The sequence below is a fragment of the Necator americanus genome, chromosome V (genome assembly GCF_031761385.1).
Source record: "Necator americanus strain Aroian chromosome V, whole genome shotgun sequence".
Lineage (NCBI taxonomy): Eukaryota > Metazoa > Nematoda > Chromadorea > Rhabditida > Ancylostomatidae > Necator > Necator americanus.
The window spans coordinates 30,229,075-30,246,621 of record NC_087375.1 but is presented as its reverse complement, the minus strand read 5'-3'; the positions used below and the strand labels follow the sequence as shown (position 1 = coordinate 30,246,621).

Below are 17,547 nucleotides of genomic sequence, written 5' to 3'. Positions count from 1 at the left end.
GTTTTTATTAACGCGTTTTTCTTTAGTAAAAATTGGCGTTTTGTTTATTTTATTTTCATAAGAATAATCCTCAATATTTAGTTAAAAACATGCGTCTCGAAAATCACACTCATATTCGCCATATTATGCTCTACCACTACGAGGAAGGATGGATCGCAGCCCAGTCATTTCGCGATCTCAACGAACTTTTTGGCAAAGGAACAATTACTGATAGTGCAGTACGGAAGTGGTTTATTCGCTTTAAATCAGGTAACATTAGTTTGGAAGATAAGGAAGGAAGAGGTCGGCCATCGGATTTTGATGATCAAGCACTTCTGACAGCCGTGGAAGAGGACGAAAGCCTGACAACACGAACGCTGGCTGAAGACTTTAATGTCAGTCAATCAACGATCGTTCGACGCCAGAAGAAGCTTGGAAAGGTATAGAAATTGGCTGGATGGGTGCCCCACGAGCTCTCCGACAACAACAAAGCTGAACGCGTTCGAATTTTCATCGATTTACTGCAGTGATAACGATAACGCCCGTCCACATGTTGAGCGCCGTGTAATCGAATCCATCGCCAATAAGGGATGGGATCTGCTCCCACATCCGCCGTACTCACCGACAGAAGCACCAACGGACTATCATGTCAATCGCTCTTTGAAAAGCTGGCAAACAAACAAAGTCTACGACGACTTGGATGACTTGGTGGCTGATGTCAAAGCGTGGATTGCCTCCAAGAATCGTGACTTCTTCGCAAGTGCAAGCAAATGGGAAGCAGTTTTTGAAGTGGATGGTGACTTTGCTCTCGAACGATCATTTAAACATGTTTTGACTAAATATTGTTATTTTTTTTGTTGAATAAAAATATTTTTAAAAACGTCCCATAATTATGCATCAACCTAATAGTTCTGAGATTTCTCTCTCTGAAGTTGGCGGCTTTCTCTTCTCTTCTTGTGAAGGAAAATCTTCCTCGGTCCGATCCCGTAAAGAACTTTGGCAGAACAGCGACATCCGTCAGGCAGAACCTTTTATTGACGATGATGTGGTCTATTTCATTTTGGTACCCTCCACTGGGTGACTCCCACGTCCAGCGTAGAGAGGAGGGCTTCTGGAATTGCGAGTTCCCATGGATGGTCTTAGACATCATGATGAACTCGGAGAGCCTCTCCTCCTGTTCGTTCCATTGTAGGCCGTGGGTCCCAATGTGAAGTTCCTCAGGCGTTCTTCTTCGGCCAAATTTGGCGTTGAAATCGCTAATTATGATCTTGTAGAAGGCATGATCTTCTCGGTAGAACTTCTCCAGGTCCATATGGAAAGCTTCGACTTCTTCTTCCTCTTCGTAGCTTGATGTTAGAGCGTAAGCGACGAAGATAGTCAAAGCTGGTGTTGAACAACATCTTCTCATCCACAGAAGTCCGATTCGGGTCGTAAGTTGAGAGTCAATCTTCTTTGCCATGCTCGTGTTGACGAGGACTCCATGTCCACCAACACCTCTACTGTCACATGTTCCTTGGTTCTTCTCCAGCTTCATATACGGCGTTGAGAGCGTGACGTCGTCTTGTTTCGGTCAGTCCGATGACAGCGGCCGCTTTCGCTGCAAGCGTACGTGCGTTATAAGCACAGATCGTCATCCTAGTCCCTTTCCGTTTAGCCTATATGACTCCTGCAACCCCGTCCTTCCTGGCGCTACTGTACCTGGCTTTCCTCCGGAATCAGGAGACTATTTTCTATTACTGTGACATGCAAAAAATTTGGGCAGGTTGCAAGCCTCTCGTCGCATGAGTTTTTGGGAGAACTTCCGTTGTTGGAGGCGACTCCAAACCGCCTCTCTTGCGCGTCCCAGTCACTTGATTGCAGGTTGTTTCCGGGCCGATGTGAGGGATACAAGGATGTCATGAGTCAGTCCTGGCTAAGCAGAAACAGGGAGTCCATCCCCTAAACCAACCCGCATCTCTGGGCAAGCACAAGGTCGCTTTTGGTCTGCATTTAGCTCCCTATCCGCCACCCGGAAACGCGCCATTTAGCCTCGCGACTAACCGGCGAGGTATGGATTTTTGTTGGAGTATACATATATCGGATCGTAGATTACATATACAGGCGTGGTTCTGCTCATCTCTCCCTGCATCATTGTAAAAATACGGCTCCGGAGTGCTGTTTCTTACGACGTCCTCTATTGAAATGCGCCACCCTTGTGCCCCACTCCCGCCTGGGATTCGTCGAATGGAATGAATTGCTCATCGCAATTGGGGCGCAAGGGTGGCGCGTTGCAGGAGAGGACGTCGTAAGAAACACCGTTCCGAAGTCGTCTGTTTACAGCGACGCAGGAAGAGAAGAGCGGAGCTACCCTTGCATATATAATCTACGACCCGATATAGGTATACTCCAGCGAAAATCCACACCACGCCAGATTCGTGGGTTGATGCCTTTAACTACTTTAGTGCTCTTTCATCTCCCAGTAGTCCAAGACATCTTTCTTCCCTTATTTGTGTGGGAGAGACTCTTAAAAGGCTTTGAACGAAGGAACCCTTCTGCTTTCTATAATAAATGTGATCGGAAAGGCGAAGACGATTTTCTGTGGCTACTTCCGATAGTGGTGCAAATGTTGATGGTTTTCACGAGTCACCCACAGGTAGATCAGGTCAAAAGTTCCAGCCACTTTTCTAAATAGATCATTTTCCGTCGAAAAGAGCTTCGCCATCACCATCAACGCTGCTGCACAAGTATCCGATACGCACATTATAATAAGGCAAGGTAGAGTTAGCGTTAGGTAGGTTTGTGTTTAATAGGTAGAGTTCCAAGAAGATGTTATAGGCGGTGATCGTCGACCATAACCATTGGACGAGAAGTTAAATGCATAACAGATTTTACTACATCTAGTCTATTCTAGAACATATATACATCGGTAGGCAGGAAATTATAACTCAAGCAATTTTATGCGAGAAAACGTACAGATTGAATTGAGTGGATCTTTCTTCGACAAGTTTGTTGCCATGATTGTTCATATAATGACAACTTATTCGAATCGCTACAATATCCAGAAATTTAGAGATTACTTTGACGTCGCTTCTCTTCCAACATGTTATGGTGTTCCAACTTGTACCAGCTTTCTTTACAAAACAAGTATGGTGGGGACAATATCGCTCCAACTCAATACGTGTTTTTTATTAGCCCGTTTGAAAAGGGAGTTTAAGGATTCAAACATTCTTCTCCTTGACAAATTACGACGACCTTTCTTTCATGTTATTCAAGATTATTGAACACTTACAAACTTCCAAGCGCTCCGACGTAAACGATGGCCTGTTTCTCCTTTTGATTCACAATTGTAAACGTGCTTGCGTGCCAAGACTGAAAGCAAATTGTTCTGAGGATACAGAAATCACGCGTAAATATCATACTATACAATGACGGGTTTAAGGGTGAAAGGTGAAGGTTTAAAGTTTAGAGTTAAATTTTTTTTTTAAATTTTTCTAATAATCTTTTTCTAATTCTTAATCTAATCAAACTTCCACATGCAGGGTCCCTAGATTTCAGATAGTCTGATTCTCTGAAAATCTAGATAGGAAAAATTGGAAAAAGGTAATATTTACAATTTATCTTCGGCTTCCAAGGGCATGAGAGCTCATTTTGTTGTCTTTGTGGAACCTGTAGCGTCCCACGGCGTATGTTTGAAAGATGGATACAGTAGGAGCCCCGGCGGTGACAAGTCTTTACTGCTGCGCGAGCAAGCAAAATAGTCTATAGTTTCGAGCCTTTGTGTGGTGCAGCAAAAATGTGCCAACACCACCTTTGTTAGCTGCATATCGGTCGAACTTGTCGTTCTCAGTTACCTTTCTTTCGTTTTATGGGAAAACTGTGAAAAGAAGGCACAATTATGGCCTAAAGGAAGCCTCCTGAGAAGTTTTGTAGTGTGATTCAAGACTTGTTTTACATGAGTATTTTAGCGAAGTTTCGTATCTCTGACAAAAAATTTGAAAGAGACACCAGGCGCACTCATAGGCAGTAATCTGCCCGGACTCTGCGAAGACACGTCAAGGGAAATGACTTATGGAGTTACAGCCTAAAAGACACAGGACATGGACAAACGGAACAGGCATTTCTCAGGATGTTGACTTCAAGCAAGCTATCAAATTGTTAGCAGAAAAACTGATTCACCACAATGCATATATAGTAAGGTCAAAACGACATGAAGCACGTACGCAATTGCGTACACGGCCTCTCTCGAGGCGCTTCGGTGGAGCGTAGCGACCATGAGCGTGGTGAAACTCTTGCTGGCCACGCATCGCTGCAGTTTGCGACAGTCCCAACTCGGTCCCAACTACTGCCTCGACCGCGCTCTTTCAAGCACCCGCGTACGCAAATGCACCGCAACTACACTCGTGATTCATGTCGTTTTGACTGACTACATATTCATTTTGTTATGAGCATTGTGCGGAATGAAGTCTTCGAGTGCCTCTGTTGCCCCGAATCTATAGATTTGTGGAGGAATACGGGTGAATACTACTCAGTTTTCATATCTATTGTCTCGTTAAATGTCTCTTACCTGCTGGGGGGGGGGGGGGGAGAGATCCCAATGAAGTCTATAATTTTATCGAACGCTACCTTTAAGACCCAACATTTCCTCATGCCCTCCGATGAAGAGCCGCATTTACACTCAGCAAATACTGCTCTTTTTGAAGAATTACACTTGAGTTCAACCATAATTGACAACGCGTGGATATCATTGCAGCTGCTCTGAATAACGTCAGTCCTAGGTCCTTCTCTATCATTAATATTAATTTACAGTCTTACATGGGGTCTTGCATGACACAAACCTCAGAAAAACCTTCATTCAGAGTCAGATTTTCAGCTTCATGTAATGAGTCCTTGTTAATAAATATTGCAAATAATATAATTAAAATATCTCGAAATGGATGGAAAACGTACTCCAAGATCTTCTGGTGGAATATCTTTACTTCTCATAGTTCTGAATCCGTTATCATCAGATCGTGTTCTCTGCTCCTGGCTTTTTGTTTTTGTCCTTGAAACATTTTGTTGTTGAGTGTCTCCTCCAGTGCTTGTTGATCTACAATGCTTCTCTTGGTTTTCAGTTGATTTAAGCAAATACAATTTTTATCGTTAAAAAAAGTGCATGCAGTTCAACATTATTTGTGTGCAGTTATGTGCATCAATTTTGAAGCCTATGCTAGGTGGAACATTCTGTAGTTTGATAATGCGCCAATAGTGGCCCGGTATCAGAAGGCAGTGAGACAGGATAAGACAGATTCAGCGATGTAAAACTGGAGCGCCAGGGCTAAAAAGCAATGAGACTGTTCCGATAGAGTAGGCTTGCCAGGAAGTAAGGAAATTAGACGAGACAGGTCCAGCAGACCGGCCTGCCGTAACTCGGAAATGGTTAACGAGAAACAATCGAGTTACTGGAACTGCGAAAGCGTTATCAGGGGAATTGCAGATGAATTAGATGGAACGTTTGAAGAATCTGCTGGCACAGCGGCTGAAACTGATGCACACACCGAAACAGCTGAATAGTAGCGGGCCATTAGCAGGATATGAGGCGAGGCCCTTTTCATTATCACTATAGTGTCGTTGAAAATTTCATTCTTCTTTAATACAATTTAGAAAAGTGGAACAAAAGGAGATTCTCGGCCATCACTTCGCATATCACTAGTATATTTGGGCAGAGGGTTGTGGGTGTGCAGAACCAACGTCATTCCACTCATCTAGTTTTTGCTCCTATTTTTCATGTTCTTGGGGTGGGTGTAGCGGAATCGGTTACAGATCCGTTGTAGCCACACGGTCGATGATTCGAAATCGCCCTGGTGCCAACCAAGTAATTCATCCCTCCGGGGTAGATAAAATGGTAAAACGCGTTGGCGCATCACAAGTGGATTTTTTAATTTTGTTGATTGATTTTTTACTAGTTTTATTTTTATTAAAAGTAGCGCGGAGAGAAGTTTAGCAATTTCTCACTGCTTGTGTTGTTTGCGTTACTTTTGCTTGTTGGTCGTTTCTCATCTCCTACACTAGCTCGAGAATTTTTTTCCGTAAACTTCCGGAGAACCCAAAAGTTTCGGCGAGATTCCTAGAAGTCATCGACCGAGGAAAGTCATTGAAAGAACTGATATCAAGATTCTTAGAAAAGTTTGCAACAGTCTGCTGACGGACTAGTCGAGTTTTAAAAAGATCTAGCTGAATCTTCTAAGATTGCTGTGGGCCTCCCAGGACCGTCCAACGTCGTTCATATGCTGGCTAACTGTCTGGTAGAAAATCCAGCGAGAGAATTTTTGTTTCCGTGAAGGCTTTCTATCAGACAGTCTGGAAGCAAATGCAGGACGTTAGGTGGTCATCGACACAGAATTCTTTGAGAATTTTGCGAGATATTTTTTGAACATCGACCAGATGGGTGTGGATTGCTTCTCGATATTAGTTCTTTCACCAGTTTTTCTTGGTTGGTGAATTCTAGGATTGTTCGTGATGAATACCTACTTTTCGAAACGTTTACTAATCCTAGCAATCACACTTGGATAAACGTTATAATTATACGGACAACAAATTCTTTCTTCCCAACATCCGAGAGAACGGTTTTGTTAAAGGCAGCATACCACGAATCTGGGGTGGTACTAATTTCAGGTGGAGTATCCGTACACGGGGTCGTAGATTATGAAGACGGGGTGGTTCCGCTCATCTCCCCCTGAATCACTGGAAGCATCCGGTCCCTGAATGCTGTTTTGTACGATGCCTTCTATTGCAGCGCGCCACCCTTGCACGCGTGTCGTTCGTTACTGCCTATCGGGGCAGTCCGAACTGATTTTCGACGAATCGCAGGGCGGAGGCAACGCAAGGGGTGGAGCGTTGCAATGAATGGCGTCGTACAAAACGGCATTCTGGAGGCGGCTGTTTGCAGTGATGGAGGGAGGGATGAGCGGAACTACCCCCGTCTTCATAATCTACGACCTCGTATACGGATACTCCACCTGAAATCCGCGCACCATTGGAGTAACTTTTTGTTTTTACCCACGTCTAAAACAAACCAATTCAATAAGATAATGTAGAATATAAGGGAAGAACAACAAGGGAATGGAAAAATAACGCAGAGAGTAGAAAAACAAAGAAGCTAAAGTTTTATTGCGCTATTTTCAATAATAAACGACTTCAGATATGTGGTGCTAAAAAAATTTAAAAAAAGCGCTCTTTCAAATTTGTTCCGCAGAATTGAAATGAATTGAAGTCTTTTGTCTAACAACGCTTTTTTCACATTTCAATCAAAAATATGAGAATTGATGGAAGATTTCTTCATCTTTCATCAAGAATATTACCACCACATTTAAGAAGTATTCAAACTTGATTCTACAACTATATTCCTTCGGTACTGTTGCAATTTGAAAATATTACTTGAAAAAAAACTTTCCCTGGTCCTTTTACTCAAAAATTGACAAAGGATGAACACAGAATATGAACGTCGCTATCATACCGACAAAGTTATGAATCCTAAGTGGGATCACGTAGACTGTTACCAACTACTTGACCAGCTGTGTATATGTATGTTTCATGTTTCTAAAGAAATAACAAAGGAACAATCCGCTTGGGATGCGTTCACTTCAATTCAGAATCGTTTGAGGTTTTACGAACGTGTATCGGCCTATACAATGACTTGTGGCAGCCGATCAAGTCAGTTTTTTATCCTCCCAGACAAGTCGGTACCAATTTATCACCACGGAATGAAAGTCTTCATGTAACCTTTTTTATGGAGGAAGCGGAACCTCTAACCGCTACACTACACCCATTCTAAAGAAATAATCTGAGGGAATTAGAGGGGACGAATATCATGAGGGTAGGGAATAAAAGAAAAACAAAGGAATAGATATACTGACCTGTACATAAGGATGAAACGCTACGCATATAGCTGTCACGACCATGTAACCATTCACAACGTCTCATTTAGTTTGTTACGAAGTCGCTTGGAACTACTATGGGGGGGGGGGGGGGTTCGCTGACCTTATAAGGTGCCAACTCTGCATACGCGTCGCGCCTGGAGCGAACGCATAGAAATAAGCTTCTACCAGGAGCCTATTCAAGTAAGACCAATGTTTATGCTGATGAAGGAAGCAGAGCAGAGCATGAAGTAGGATGCACACAAAGGCGATGCATTATAAGGGGCCTTTCAGGAAATTTCGATCGGCTAGGCTTTAGCGGGTCCACTGTTCCACTGGATTCTAAAACTCGTCTCCAAGTCAGAGCATAACTCCTAAATCTGGTGATTTCACAAATTCCATCAATGCCCTCTCCACCCCTGATCTAGGACAGATTTCTTCTTCTTTAGGAACTTGGGTGATATTCTCAAGCAATTATGGCAAGGCGTTTTCCTTCTAAGCAGCAGACACCCTAGTGCTTTATTTCAAATTTTCGTTCACCTAAGTGGAAAAAACCTACCGTACTTTGTCGTAGACTGCTTTTATGTGTTCGAACATATCGAGAATTCTTCGTGTAATTGGACCCTCATCTCGAGTGCGCCCTTAATTTAGTTAAATTGAAGAACTGAGTCCGTTGTCAGCTGAATTTTTCTATTTGTTCATCTGCTTTGATAATCTAGTACGACCTTTATGTATGACAAAATATGAGAATAGGTCTGAGTATGCAGGAGAAGAAATAATTTTTAAGTATGGTAACCACAACAAAACACATACGAAGAGGAAACTCAACTCATACTTCTAACATCAGTGTATAGATGTTTGTATTATACATGGGTGATGGGTATGTTTGCGTGCGTTAGCCTTATAACCCCTGGCTCGGCACAGCTACACACAAGTGGATATGAGGACGTGAGTGGGGGTTATCGAAGATCTGATGTTATAAGCAATATTAGCTTGAGAATCTTCTTTAAAGAGGTTTGCACAAAAAGATTCATGGTGATTTCAGCACTAGTATATACTCCAGAAGAACTTTCGTAGTGCGTTGGATAACGAAATGAATAGGAAAAATGAGGAATTTGTGCCGTCTTTGATATTGACGGACACATCACATAGAAATTCACGATTTCGAAAGCTATTCTTTCCAACCATAGAGTGTTATGAGATTAAAGGTAAAAAAGTCACTGGCGTATCAATCCATTTGGGATGCGCTAGCGTGTTTTACTGGAATTTGTTATCGTTGAGGTTTTGGAACGCGTGTTTGCCTATACAATGACTTGCGGGGGACAACCGATGATAAAGCCAGTGTTTTTATCCTCTCAGACGAGTCTGGCACCAATTTATTGACCCGAAGTGATAAAAGGCTTGGTGAGCGGATTCGAATCTCTGATCAATCGTGCAGGATGCGGAACCTCTAATCGCCATACTACACCCGCCCTTGAAAATTCTTATTTGGTTTGCACTAGGGCGGTTTCGAACCTTCGACCGTGTGGCTACAACGGACCTCTAACCGACTCCGCCACACCAGCCTTTGTTGTATGATAAATATGATAAATAGCAATGAAACTCAAGACATCCTAATAAAATTCTTTGGTAAACGATGTCGGTGTTACTCCAAAGCTCTACATGGTGTCAAGATTTTGGTTCCTTCAAATGAGATTTTTCTTCTCGCAGCAGGAAAAGTTCACAAAGGAAAGTTTTAAAGTCATCTTGTCGAAGCTGAACAGGAGACGTTTGTATCCTTGAATTGTGGAGCAGATACCCCGATATGAAGTCGCAGGAATTTGATGTCTATAAGAGCTGTTAGCTTGTGAAAACATTCAGAGAAACGTGAAAGAAGACCTTTTGGAAGATAACAGCAGCAGCACGTACTGAAGATGCAGTTAGACTACTGAAGTGCCAGTTAGACTACTCAAGATTTGATTGCTTGAAGCCCATGATTTCTAATCTTAAGTTTTGATACATGTTTTGCACAGAAGAATGAATCAGCTTCCATAATAAAAAAGTATTTAATACAATTAAATTAATTAATTAAAATACTTTTAAAAAAAGGATCTCTTCTTACTGGATGTGAATTCTGCCTCTGAGATAATTTCGCCGAACGGTGCTGGCATACAAAGCCTTTCATCGTCAAATGGTTGTTCAAAGTTCTTCCGTCCTCGACTATACCTTTCTTTCATATTTGGGAACACAAAGAGATCATAATCTGTACAATGACGAACTTTAATTTTGTATGTATACGATCTTTCGAGGCTAACGACAGCCGCTTGTGAGAGATGAAGCAAAAAAGTAGGAAAAGAGCTCACTTTTAAAAAGGAAGCTTTTCTCTGTACAAGGTTCACGGAGTATGAACTCCAAATTATAAAGAGCCTGGAAATCATCATTAAAATCCTAAACACCGTCGTATGGAGTGATTTTGACGGTACATCAATTTGTATTCAAAAAAGCTTTTGTAACACTGTTCACACATAGCCGTCAACCTGCGTGGAGTAAATGTCAAGATTAACACTAACTAACGTTAACACTCCCCTTTACGAATAACACTCCAACCCTGACAAACACCATCGACATTGAACCCGCTATCTCAACCGTAACGAGTTGCGATCCCATAAGAGATCACATCGTCAATCCAAGAACAATAGAGCCGGAATCCTTGAACTTACCTTAGTAGTTTACTTTGGAAAATGTTGGCGTGAGGTTGAACTGTGCAGCTAGTACCAATTAAAGTTGTAAACACATACGAGCAATATATATATATATATATATATATATATATATATATATACAATACACATATAGCAATACATATATACATTGATCACAACTGAGCGCCCCTCCCTTTTCTCCTCATTCTTGAACGTACTATTTCCAACCACGGATCTCCCTTAATAGAGCGAACACAGCCGGTTAGTCGCGAGGCTACGTGGCTCGTCCCGGGGTGGCGAATAGGGGCTAATCGCGGACCAAAAGCGGCCTGGTGCTTTCCCAGAGAGGAGACGATGGCAGAGCCAGGAGTGACTCATGACATTTTTGTATCCTGCACGTCGGTCCAGCCAAAAGTTTCCAATCAAGTGACTGGGAGGCGCAAGGGAGGCGGTTTGGAGTCGCCTCTAACATATAACCTCTACCTGTCCACTTCAAGAGAGCGCAACGTTCTCCCAACTAGGAACTAGAGGCTTGCAACTTGCCCATGGGTTTCAAATTTTTACGCAAAACACAGTAATAGGAAAGAGTCTCCCCATTACGGAGGAAAGCCTGGTACGGTCATGTAGGCTGGAATCATGTAGGCAACCGAAACGGAAAAGGACTAGGATAACCGATGTGTGCTTATAACGCTTGGACGCTTGCATCGGATGCGGCCATTGAAGATCTGATGATGCAATCCAGAAAGTTTGAGTACGACGTCATCGGACTGACCGAAACGTGGCGACGCCATTCTCTGAACGCCGTGTATGACACTGGAGAACTGTTCTTAAGAAAATGCGACAGTAAAGGAGTTGGTGGAGTTGGTGTCCTCGTAAACACGAGTATGACAGTAAACATCGACTCTTTCGAACAACTTACAACCCGAATCGGAGGTTTAAGGGTGAAAAGATGTGGTTCAACACCAGCTTTGACAATCTTCGTCGTTTACGCTCCAACATCAAACTACGAAGAAAAAGAAGAAAAAGAAGAAGTCGAAGCTTTCTATATGGACCTTGAGAAGTTCTACAGAGAAGATCATGCCTTCTACAAGGTCATAATTAGCGATTTTAACGCCAAAATTTTTTATTGGCCCAAGAAGAACGCCTGAGGAACTTCACATCGGGACCCACGGCCATACAATGGAATGAGCAGGGAGAGAGGCCTTCCGAGTTCATCATGGCAGCTAAGACCATCCATGGGAACTAGCAGTTCCAGAAGCCCTCCTCTACGCTGGACGTGGAACTCCCGATGGGGTGTGTCGTAATGAAATCGACCACATCATTGTCAGTAGTAGGTTTTGCCTGACGGATGTCGCTGTTGTACCAAAGTTTTGTACGGGGATCGGACCGTCGCCTTCTTCGAGGAAGATTTTCTTTCACACGGAGAGGAGAAAAGCCGAACCGAAAGCCGACAAAGTTAACTAGGCGAACTCTCTGAACTATCAACGGCTGGGAGCTGTTCGCTTCGCTTGTCGACTTTTGGGAAGGTACCGTCATGGACAACATCGACTGAGAATATGAACGGCTTGTAGAACATCTTCACGACTGTACGAGGAAAGCGAAGAGTTTCGAAACCACCAAGAGACGCCTATCTCCGAAAACTCTAGGGCTGGCAGAGCTCCACGTCAGCGTGGAGCTGCACGAGCTGCAGGCAACCAAGAACTCACGTCCGAGCTAACAGGGCTTTGCAGAGAGGCGATAAAGGAAGACCTCAAAGACAGAAGAGCAGAAGTGTTGGCTGAAGTTGCAGAGGTGGGAGAAAACATTCGCTACGCCCGTCGGAAATTCGCCAATCGTAAAAGAACAATGACCGGTCCCCAGATGGAACAACTACAGCATCGAGAAGGGAGATGAGAAAGGTCATTCACGACTTCTACTCAGATGTTTTCGACAGCCACGTCCACTAGCGTCCTCACCACCTGAGGGAAGATGGACATGTCATTCCAAAGGTCCTCCCTTCCAAAGTCCGACATGCCATCATGTCGGTGAAGAATCATACTTCACCCGGTCTCGGCAGAATCAAGCCTGAACACCCGAAGTACCTACCGCCAGTCCTCATCAACACACTGGCGAAGCTCTTCACTCGTTATCTGTCAAAACCCAAGGCTTCTAAGCAATGGAAAACCAGCAAGACTGTGCTATTGTATGAGAGAGGAGACCCACAAGACATCGGCAACTATCATCAATTTGATTACTGTCTGTTATGTACAAGCACTTCAGAGGAATAATCCTAAACAGGATAGAAAGAAGAGTAGAGATGAAGAGCAATCATCTGAGCAGGCAGGGTTTCGAAAAGGATTCAGTGCGATTGACCACATACATACGGTTTCAAAACTCATATAAGTATCGCGAGAGTACAAGATGTCGCTGTGTTTCCCTTTTGAGGAAAGCCTTTGATGCTGTTGAGAGCGAAGCAGTCATGGAGGCCTTGGACCACCAAGGCGTCCTTAATCCATACATAAGAATACTTCGTGAGTTGTATAGCAACTTCACGACCAAAATTTCCGCATTCAACAATGATGTCATAGTCGACGTGAAAGGAGGGGTTCGTCAAGGTGACACAATTTCACTCAAAATATTCAGTGCCATTCTCGAAAACGCGATGCGAGGATTGGAATGGAATAACATTGAAAAGTGAAAGTTGACGATCGGCGTTTACACCATCTTCGTTCCGCTGATGACATCGTTCTTATAACATCAAACATCAATCAGGAGGAACGGATGCTGGCCGAATTTCATGAAACGTGTAAAAATATCAGTCTTCAGCTGAACCTAGAAAAGACGATGTTTATGAGAAAGGGATGGGTCTCGAATGCCCCATTCACGCTCAACCAAACGAACATATCCGAATGTTCCAGCTATGTATATCTAGGTCGGGAAATCAACATGATGAACAACCTGACCTCCGGGCTGGGCAGAAGGAAACAGGAGCGGCATGGGGAGTATTCAAGAGCATCAAGGATGTAGTGAAGAAGACTAGGAACACCCGGGTCTGTGCTCACCTCTTCAACACTACCGCTCTTCCTGCTTTGACCTACGCTTCAGAAACGTGGGCGTTTCGCAAGTAGGAGGAAAGTGCGATCATAGAAGGCGGAATTGAAAGGGTGACGCTAGGAGTAACCTACTTTATGCAAGTGAAAGAAGGGATTCGAAGTTCACTCGTACGTCACCGACCAAAGATAGAGACGCAGCCGCTTATGTCAAGGAAAGCAAAATTAGGTGGGCCGGGCACATGATGCGTTTCAACGGCAATCGTTTGACCAGAGCCGTAAGCAACTGGATACCACGCGACGTCAAACACACCACAGGAAGACCGCCGACCCGATGGTCAGACCTCTTTACGAAGTTTTCGAAGAAAAGTACGACGCTCTTTGAGTCCCTCACAAGAATAGATGCAATTGGGCAACATTTGCGCACGATCGGGACAAAAAGAAGTATTACTGGTGCCCTCTCGAGCAAATCGGTGAACACAGGAGCACAGGTGATACAGATGATTTGTCGAAAAGTCTAGAGATCTGCGAGCCATAGTTTTGGGTCCTTCCAACAGTAGTACCTACAGAGAGAGGAGCGTTTTCGCGATATTGGTGTAATGAGCTTTGGGAGAGTTTGATGGAATTTTCACTCGTTGTTCTTGTTTTATCTGTTTTTACATGAAGTGCACTATGGTCTACCCGACGACCTATATGATGCAAATTCTCACCGACACCGAATGATCAAGAGTACCCCAATGCTGAGTATTTTAACTGGTCCACTGCCACTTTAGCAGATCAAGAGTACCCCAATGCTGAGTATTTTAACTGGTCCACTGCCACTTTAGCAGATCAAGAGTACCCCAATGCTGAGTATTTTAACTGGTCCACTGCTAAAGTGGCGGTGGACCAGTTAAACAGGTTCTGTATGTTTCCACAAATTTGTACGATGTCTGCTATGATTATACCCACAAGTTCGCCTAATTTGGAATGATTGGAGATTAAGCGTTGACGCTGCAACCCAAACGACAGTAGAAAAGAACATAATAGTTGAAGAGAGATCGATACACTTCATTAATCATGTTCAGTGTACATGCTTGGGAAGACCCAAGTTTGGCCAAGCGTAAGCCCTATCCTTTGCATTGGTACATTTACGGAACTTTGATGAAACTTCATATTTGGTGGTCCGTGAGAATTCTAGTCGGGCGGGCAAATAGGCAGACAGGGGCAAAAATTTGTGCTTTATATACAATAGGATACTGAACTTACTTGGCTAATAAAAGCCGTGCCATTTATGATTCCTTCAGGAGATGAGTTATTTATAATATTTTCATGAGTAATAAGATCAAACAATCTCATCGGAATTGAATACTTCTCTCCTTCGTCCAATGGCCGGTAGTCCTCGTTTTTATCAAACATCCAATCCCTTAAAAACTTCCTTTGCCATCATTTCACCTCGCTCCTTTCAACACATTATACAATCAGTACCTCAAAAATGCGTTGAATAACGAAACAAAGTGTTTATTTGAAGCATGGCTTGTACACAAATAGCTGCTTCATCTCTCCATTTTTATAGCATTTACTCAAGGTTTTAACTTGAAATTTCACTTACCAGCTGTTGGGGCTTTCACCTACCAATTTCACCTACCACCTTTAACCGACTGCGCCACACCCGCCCCAGCCGCATTCATCTACTGTGTGAAATGCCTCCTAACTGCGAAATTTTTCATATGTAGGTCATCTGCAGTCCGCTAAAGATTTCTCACGCAAATACAGTATATCTCAATACACCTGTGTGGTGTCCCTCAATAACGCGAGGTTCAACATCATACACAGTCGTTAGAAAAGAAGTTCGAAGGTTCCAGTGATGCTTACAAGGTCCTCGAGCCGCACCCAAGTGAAATCTCAGCTGGTCGAACCGCGTTACGATTACATCAGCCCATCTCTCTGACGTTCTCGCAAAGAACTCTCACTTCTCTAGGGATCCACTCCAACGTTCTTTTAGTCCATCTGATGGTCCATCCCCTTCGCGACGTAGCGACCCATCTATGTTTTGACTTCAACCGCGAAGAAGTTTAGGTGAAGTGGACATATCTCAAGAGTTCTGTGGTTGGTAAGTAACTTCTTGGACTTGACAGTAGTGTCTTTCCACTTCTCCGCTGCAAAGCAGAAGAGCTGTAGCGTGGAGCATGTAAAGCTCTTTGTCCATCAGCTTTCCTGCACGCGAATGTTGCCTTCCTCTTCCTACTCAGTTCTTTCTGAAGTCGTTTTCGATGTTTGCAGAATGTGCGAGGTACGCTAAGACAAATCTCAGTTATTTGGAAGTCCTGGATTTTATTCCTTCGCATTCGCGTTCTCCATAAAATGTTTTCCTAAGTTTTTTTTCGTAGTGTTTCTCTCTCCCTCGGTGTGTTTATTTGCTCGAATACCTTCTCTTCCTCACTAGTACTTCTCAAAAAGAGACCGACGTCATTGGCAAGGTGAAAGAATAAGTAAAGATATTTGATTTCGTGACTGTACGAATGTACGAACAAATTTTACTTTTCTCAAATCTCTTTTCTTTGTTTGTCACTAATAAACGAAAAGAAATGTCCTGTACATGTATGTAAAGAAATGTCCTAACCTTTCTCGTAACTCTGTTACTAATTTTGTAACTGTTAGGATTGTGTCAATTTATGAGAAATATGGAAGTAAAAAATTTTTGAAACCGTTCTGTTCTACTCACAGTTCATTGCTGAATACAAGCCGCGGTGAGAACTGTCTGTTAGCTTCGCTGATGGAATGCGAAAGAGCATATGTTTTGTGTTGGTAGTTCTTAAAAATCATACATAGTCTTGGTAAGGATTGCTTGCAATTGACTTGGATTAAAAGTACCTCCAAAAATCCTTTGAGTCGTAGGAAATGCTTTCTTTCAACTCCATTCAGTAAAGCCCCTGCTGTTAAAAGTTCTCCTGGTGCTGCAATGGTATGGAAAGGCAGACCATCTGTAAAAAGGTGTCCATATCCGTTTGAATGGTAGATGTTCATGGGCTCCAATTTGGCTCCGAGCAAATAAGCTTCACGAGGAAACCTATCGATTGAGTAAGATTTTTTAGTGAGTGAGATCAATTTAGGTGAAGGGATTTTGCTACGCACTTATTTTGTTTATACTCATATACTATATTGTACTCCTGCTTAATTAATGAGTTAACGTGTTAAAATACCCTGAGAACATTTGTGGTTGGGAGAAAAGCCATATGAGGCCACTGACGCTCACTGATACAACTATCAGCATTGCGTGAATTTGAATGTTAGCGAGTCGTACAAGTTCTGTATTGGCAGAAGCCTTAGAACTCCAGATAGAGGTTCCTCTTTAAAGGCAGCATACCACGAGTTGGTGCTGATTTCAGGTGGAGTATTCGTATACGGGATAGCAGATTATGGAGAAGGGTGTGATTCCGTCCAATGTTCTTCCTAATTGCCGTAAGAAACGGTCCGGAAGATGCGCGCGTGCACTAGGCTGACGCGCTTCAATCGAACTCCTTGTGGGAAAAAATGCGCCGGAACGCTCGAAGCCGTGTCGTCCGGGCCATTTTATTTATTTATTTCATATTTTTTATTTTTATTTATTTTTATTTTCTGTGGCAATTAGGAAGAGATGAACGGAATCACCCTCCTCTCAGTAATCTACGATCGAGAATAGTCCACCGGAAATCCATATCACTTCAGATTCGTGGGATGATGCCCTTAACTCTATGTAACCATGTGAATGGAAGAATTCCCATTGCCGCCTCTTAACGAGAAGATCCTCGACAAATTGTACCCTTGACACTACCGATGTGTGTTCAATGTGGTCCTTCATAAAAATTGATCTGTCATTCTCAAAATTATGTGGATTGAAAGGATTCACAAAGAAACAGTTTGCAACAAAGCTTTTAAACGTGTAATACCAATACCCGTTTGATCGCTGGTCGCCGTACCGTTAGGTCAAAGTGGAGATAAGAAAACGCGTCAAACATAGGAAAGGAG

At 43.1% G+C, this 17,547-nt stretch overlaps 3 protein-coding genes across 4 annotated transcripts in view; 1 reads left to right on the top strand and 2 right to left on the bottom strand.

Annotated features, from left to right (window-relative positions):
- RB195_015673 (uncharacterized protein) overlaps positions 1-17,547 on the bottom strand; it is a gene marked incomplete at both ends in the record, with an annotated part of 36,423 nt that overhangs the window by 6,042 nt on the left and 12,834 nt on the right. Inside the window, 8 exons of one of the 2 annotated variants that reach the window (XM_064206488.1) lie at positions 3,248-3,327; positions 4,906-5,044; positions 8,410-8,491; positions 9,952-10,092; positions 10,193-10,256; positions 14,809-14,965; positions 16,265-16,353; positions 16,414-16,523. In XM_064206488.1, the coding sequence (XP_064062371.1) occupies positions 3,248-3,327; positions 4,906-5,044; positions 8,410-8,491; positions 9,952-10,092; positions 10,193-10,256; positions 14,809-14,965; positions 16,265-16,353; positions 16,414-16,523 (862 nt within the window). Of the gene's footprint in view, positions 1-3,243; positions 3,328-4,905; positions 5,045-8,409; positions 8,492-9,951; positions 10,093-10,192; positions 10,257-14,808; positions 14,966-16,264; positions 16,354-16,413; positions 16,524-17,547 lie in introns of those variants that run through there. The other variant, XM_064206489.1, reaches the window with a different exon arrangement.
- RB195_015676 (uncharacterized protein) lies at positions 90-425 on the top strand (the record flags this gene model as incomplete). The annotated part of the gene is made up of 1 exon (XM_064206493.1): positions 90-425. The coding sequence occupies one exon, from the start codon at positions 90-92 to the stop codon at positions 423-425; it is 336 nt and encodes a 111-aa protein (XP_064062373.1).
- RB195_015675 (uncharacterized protein) lies at positions 666-1,513 on the bottom strand (the record flags this gene model as incomplete). The annotated part of the gene is made up of 2 exons (XM_064206492.1): positions 666-786; positions 882-1,513. 2 exons carry the CDS (start codon positions 1,511-1,513, stop codon positions 666-668), a joined length of 753 nt encoding a protein of 250 aa, XP_064062372.1.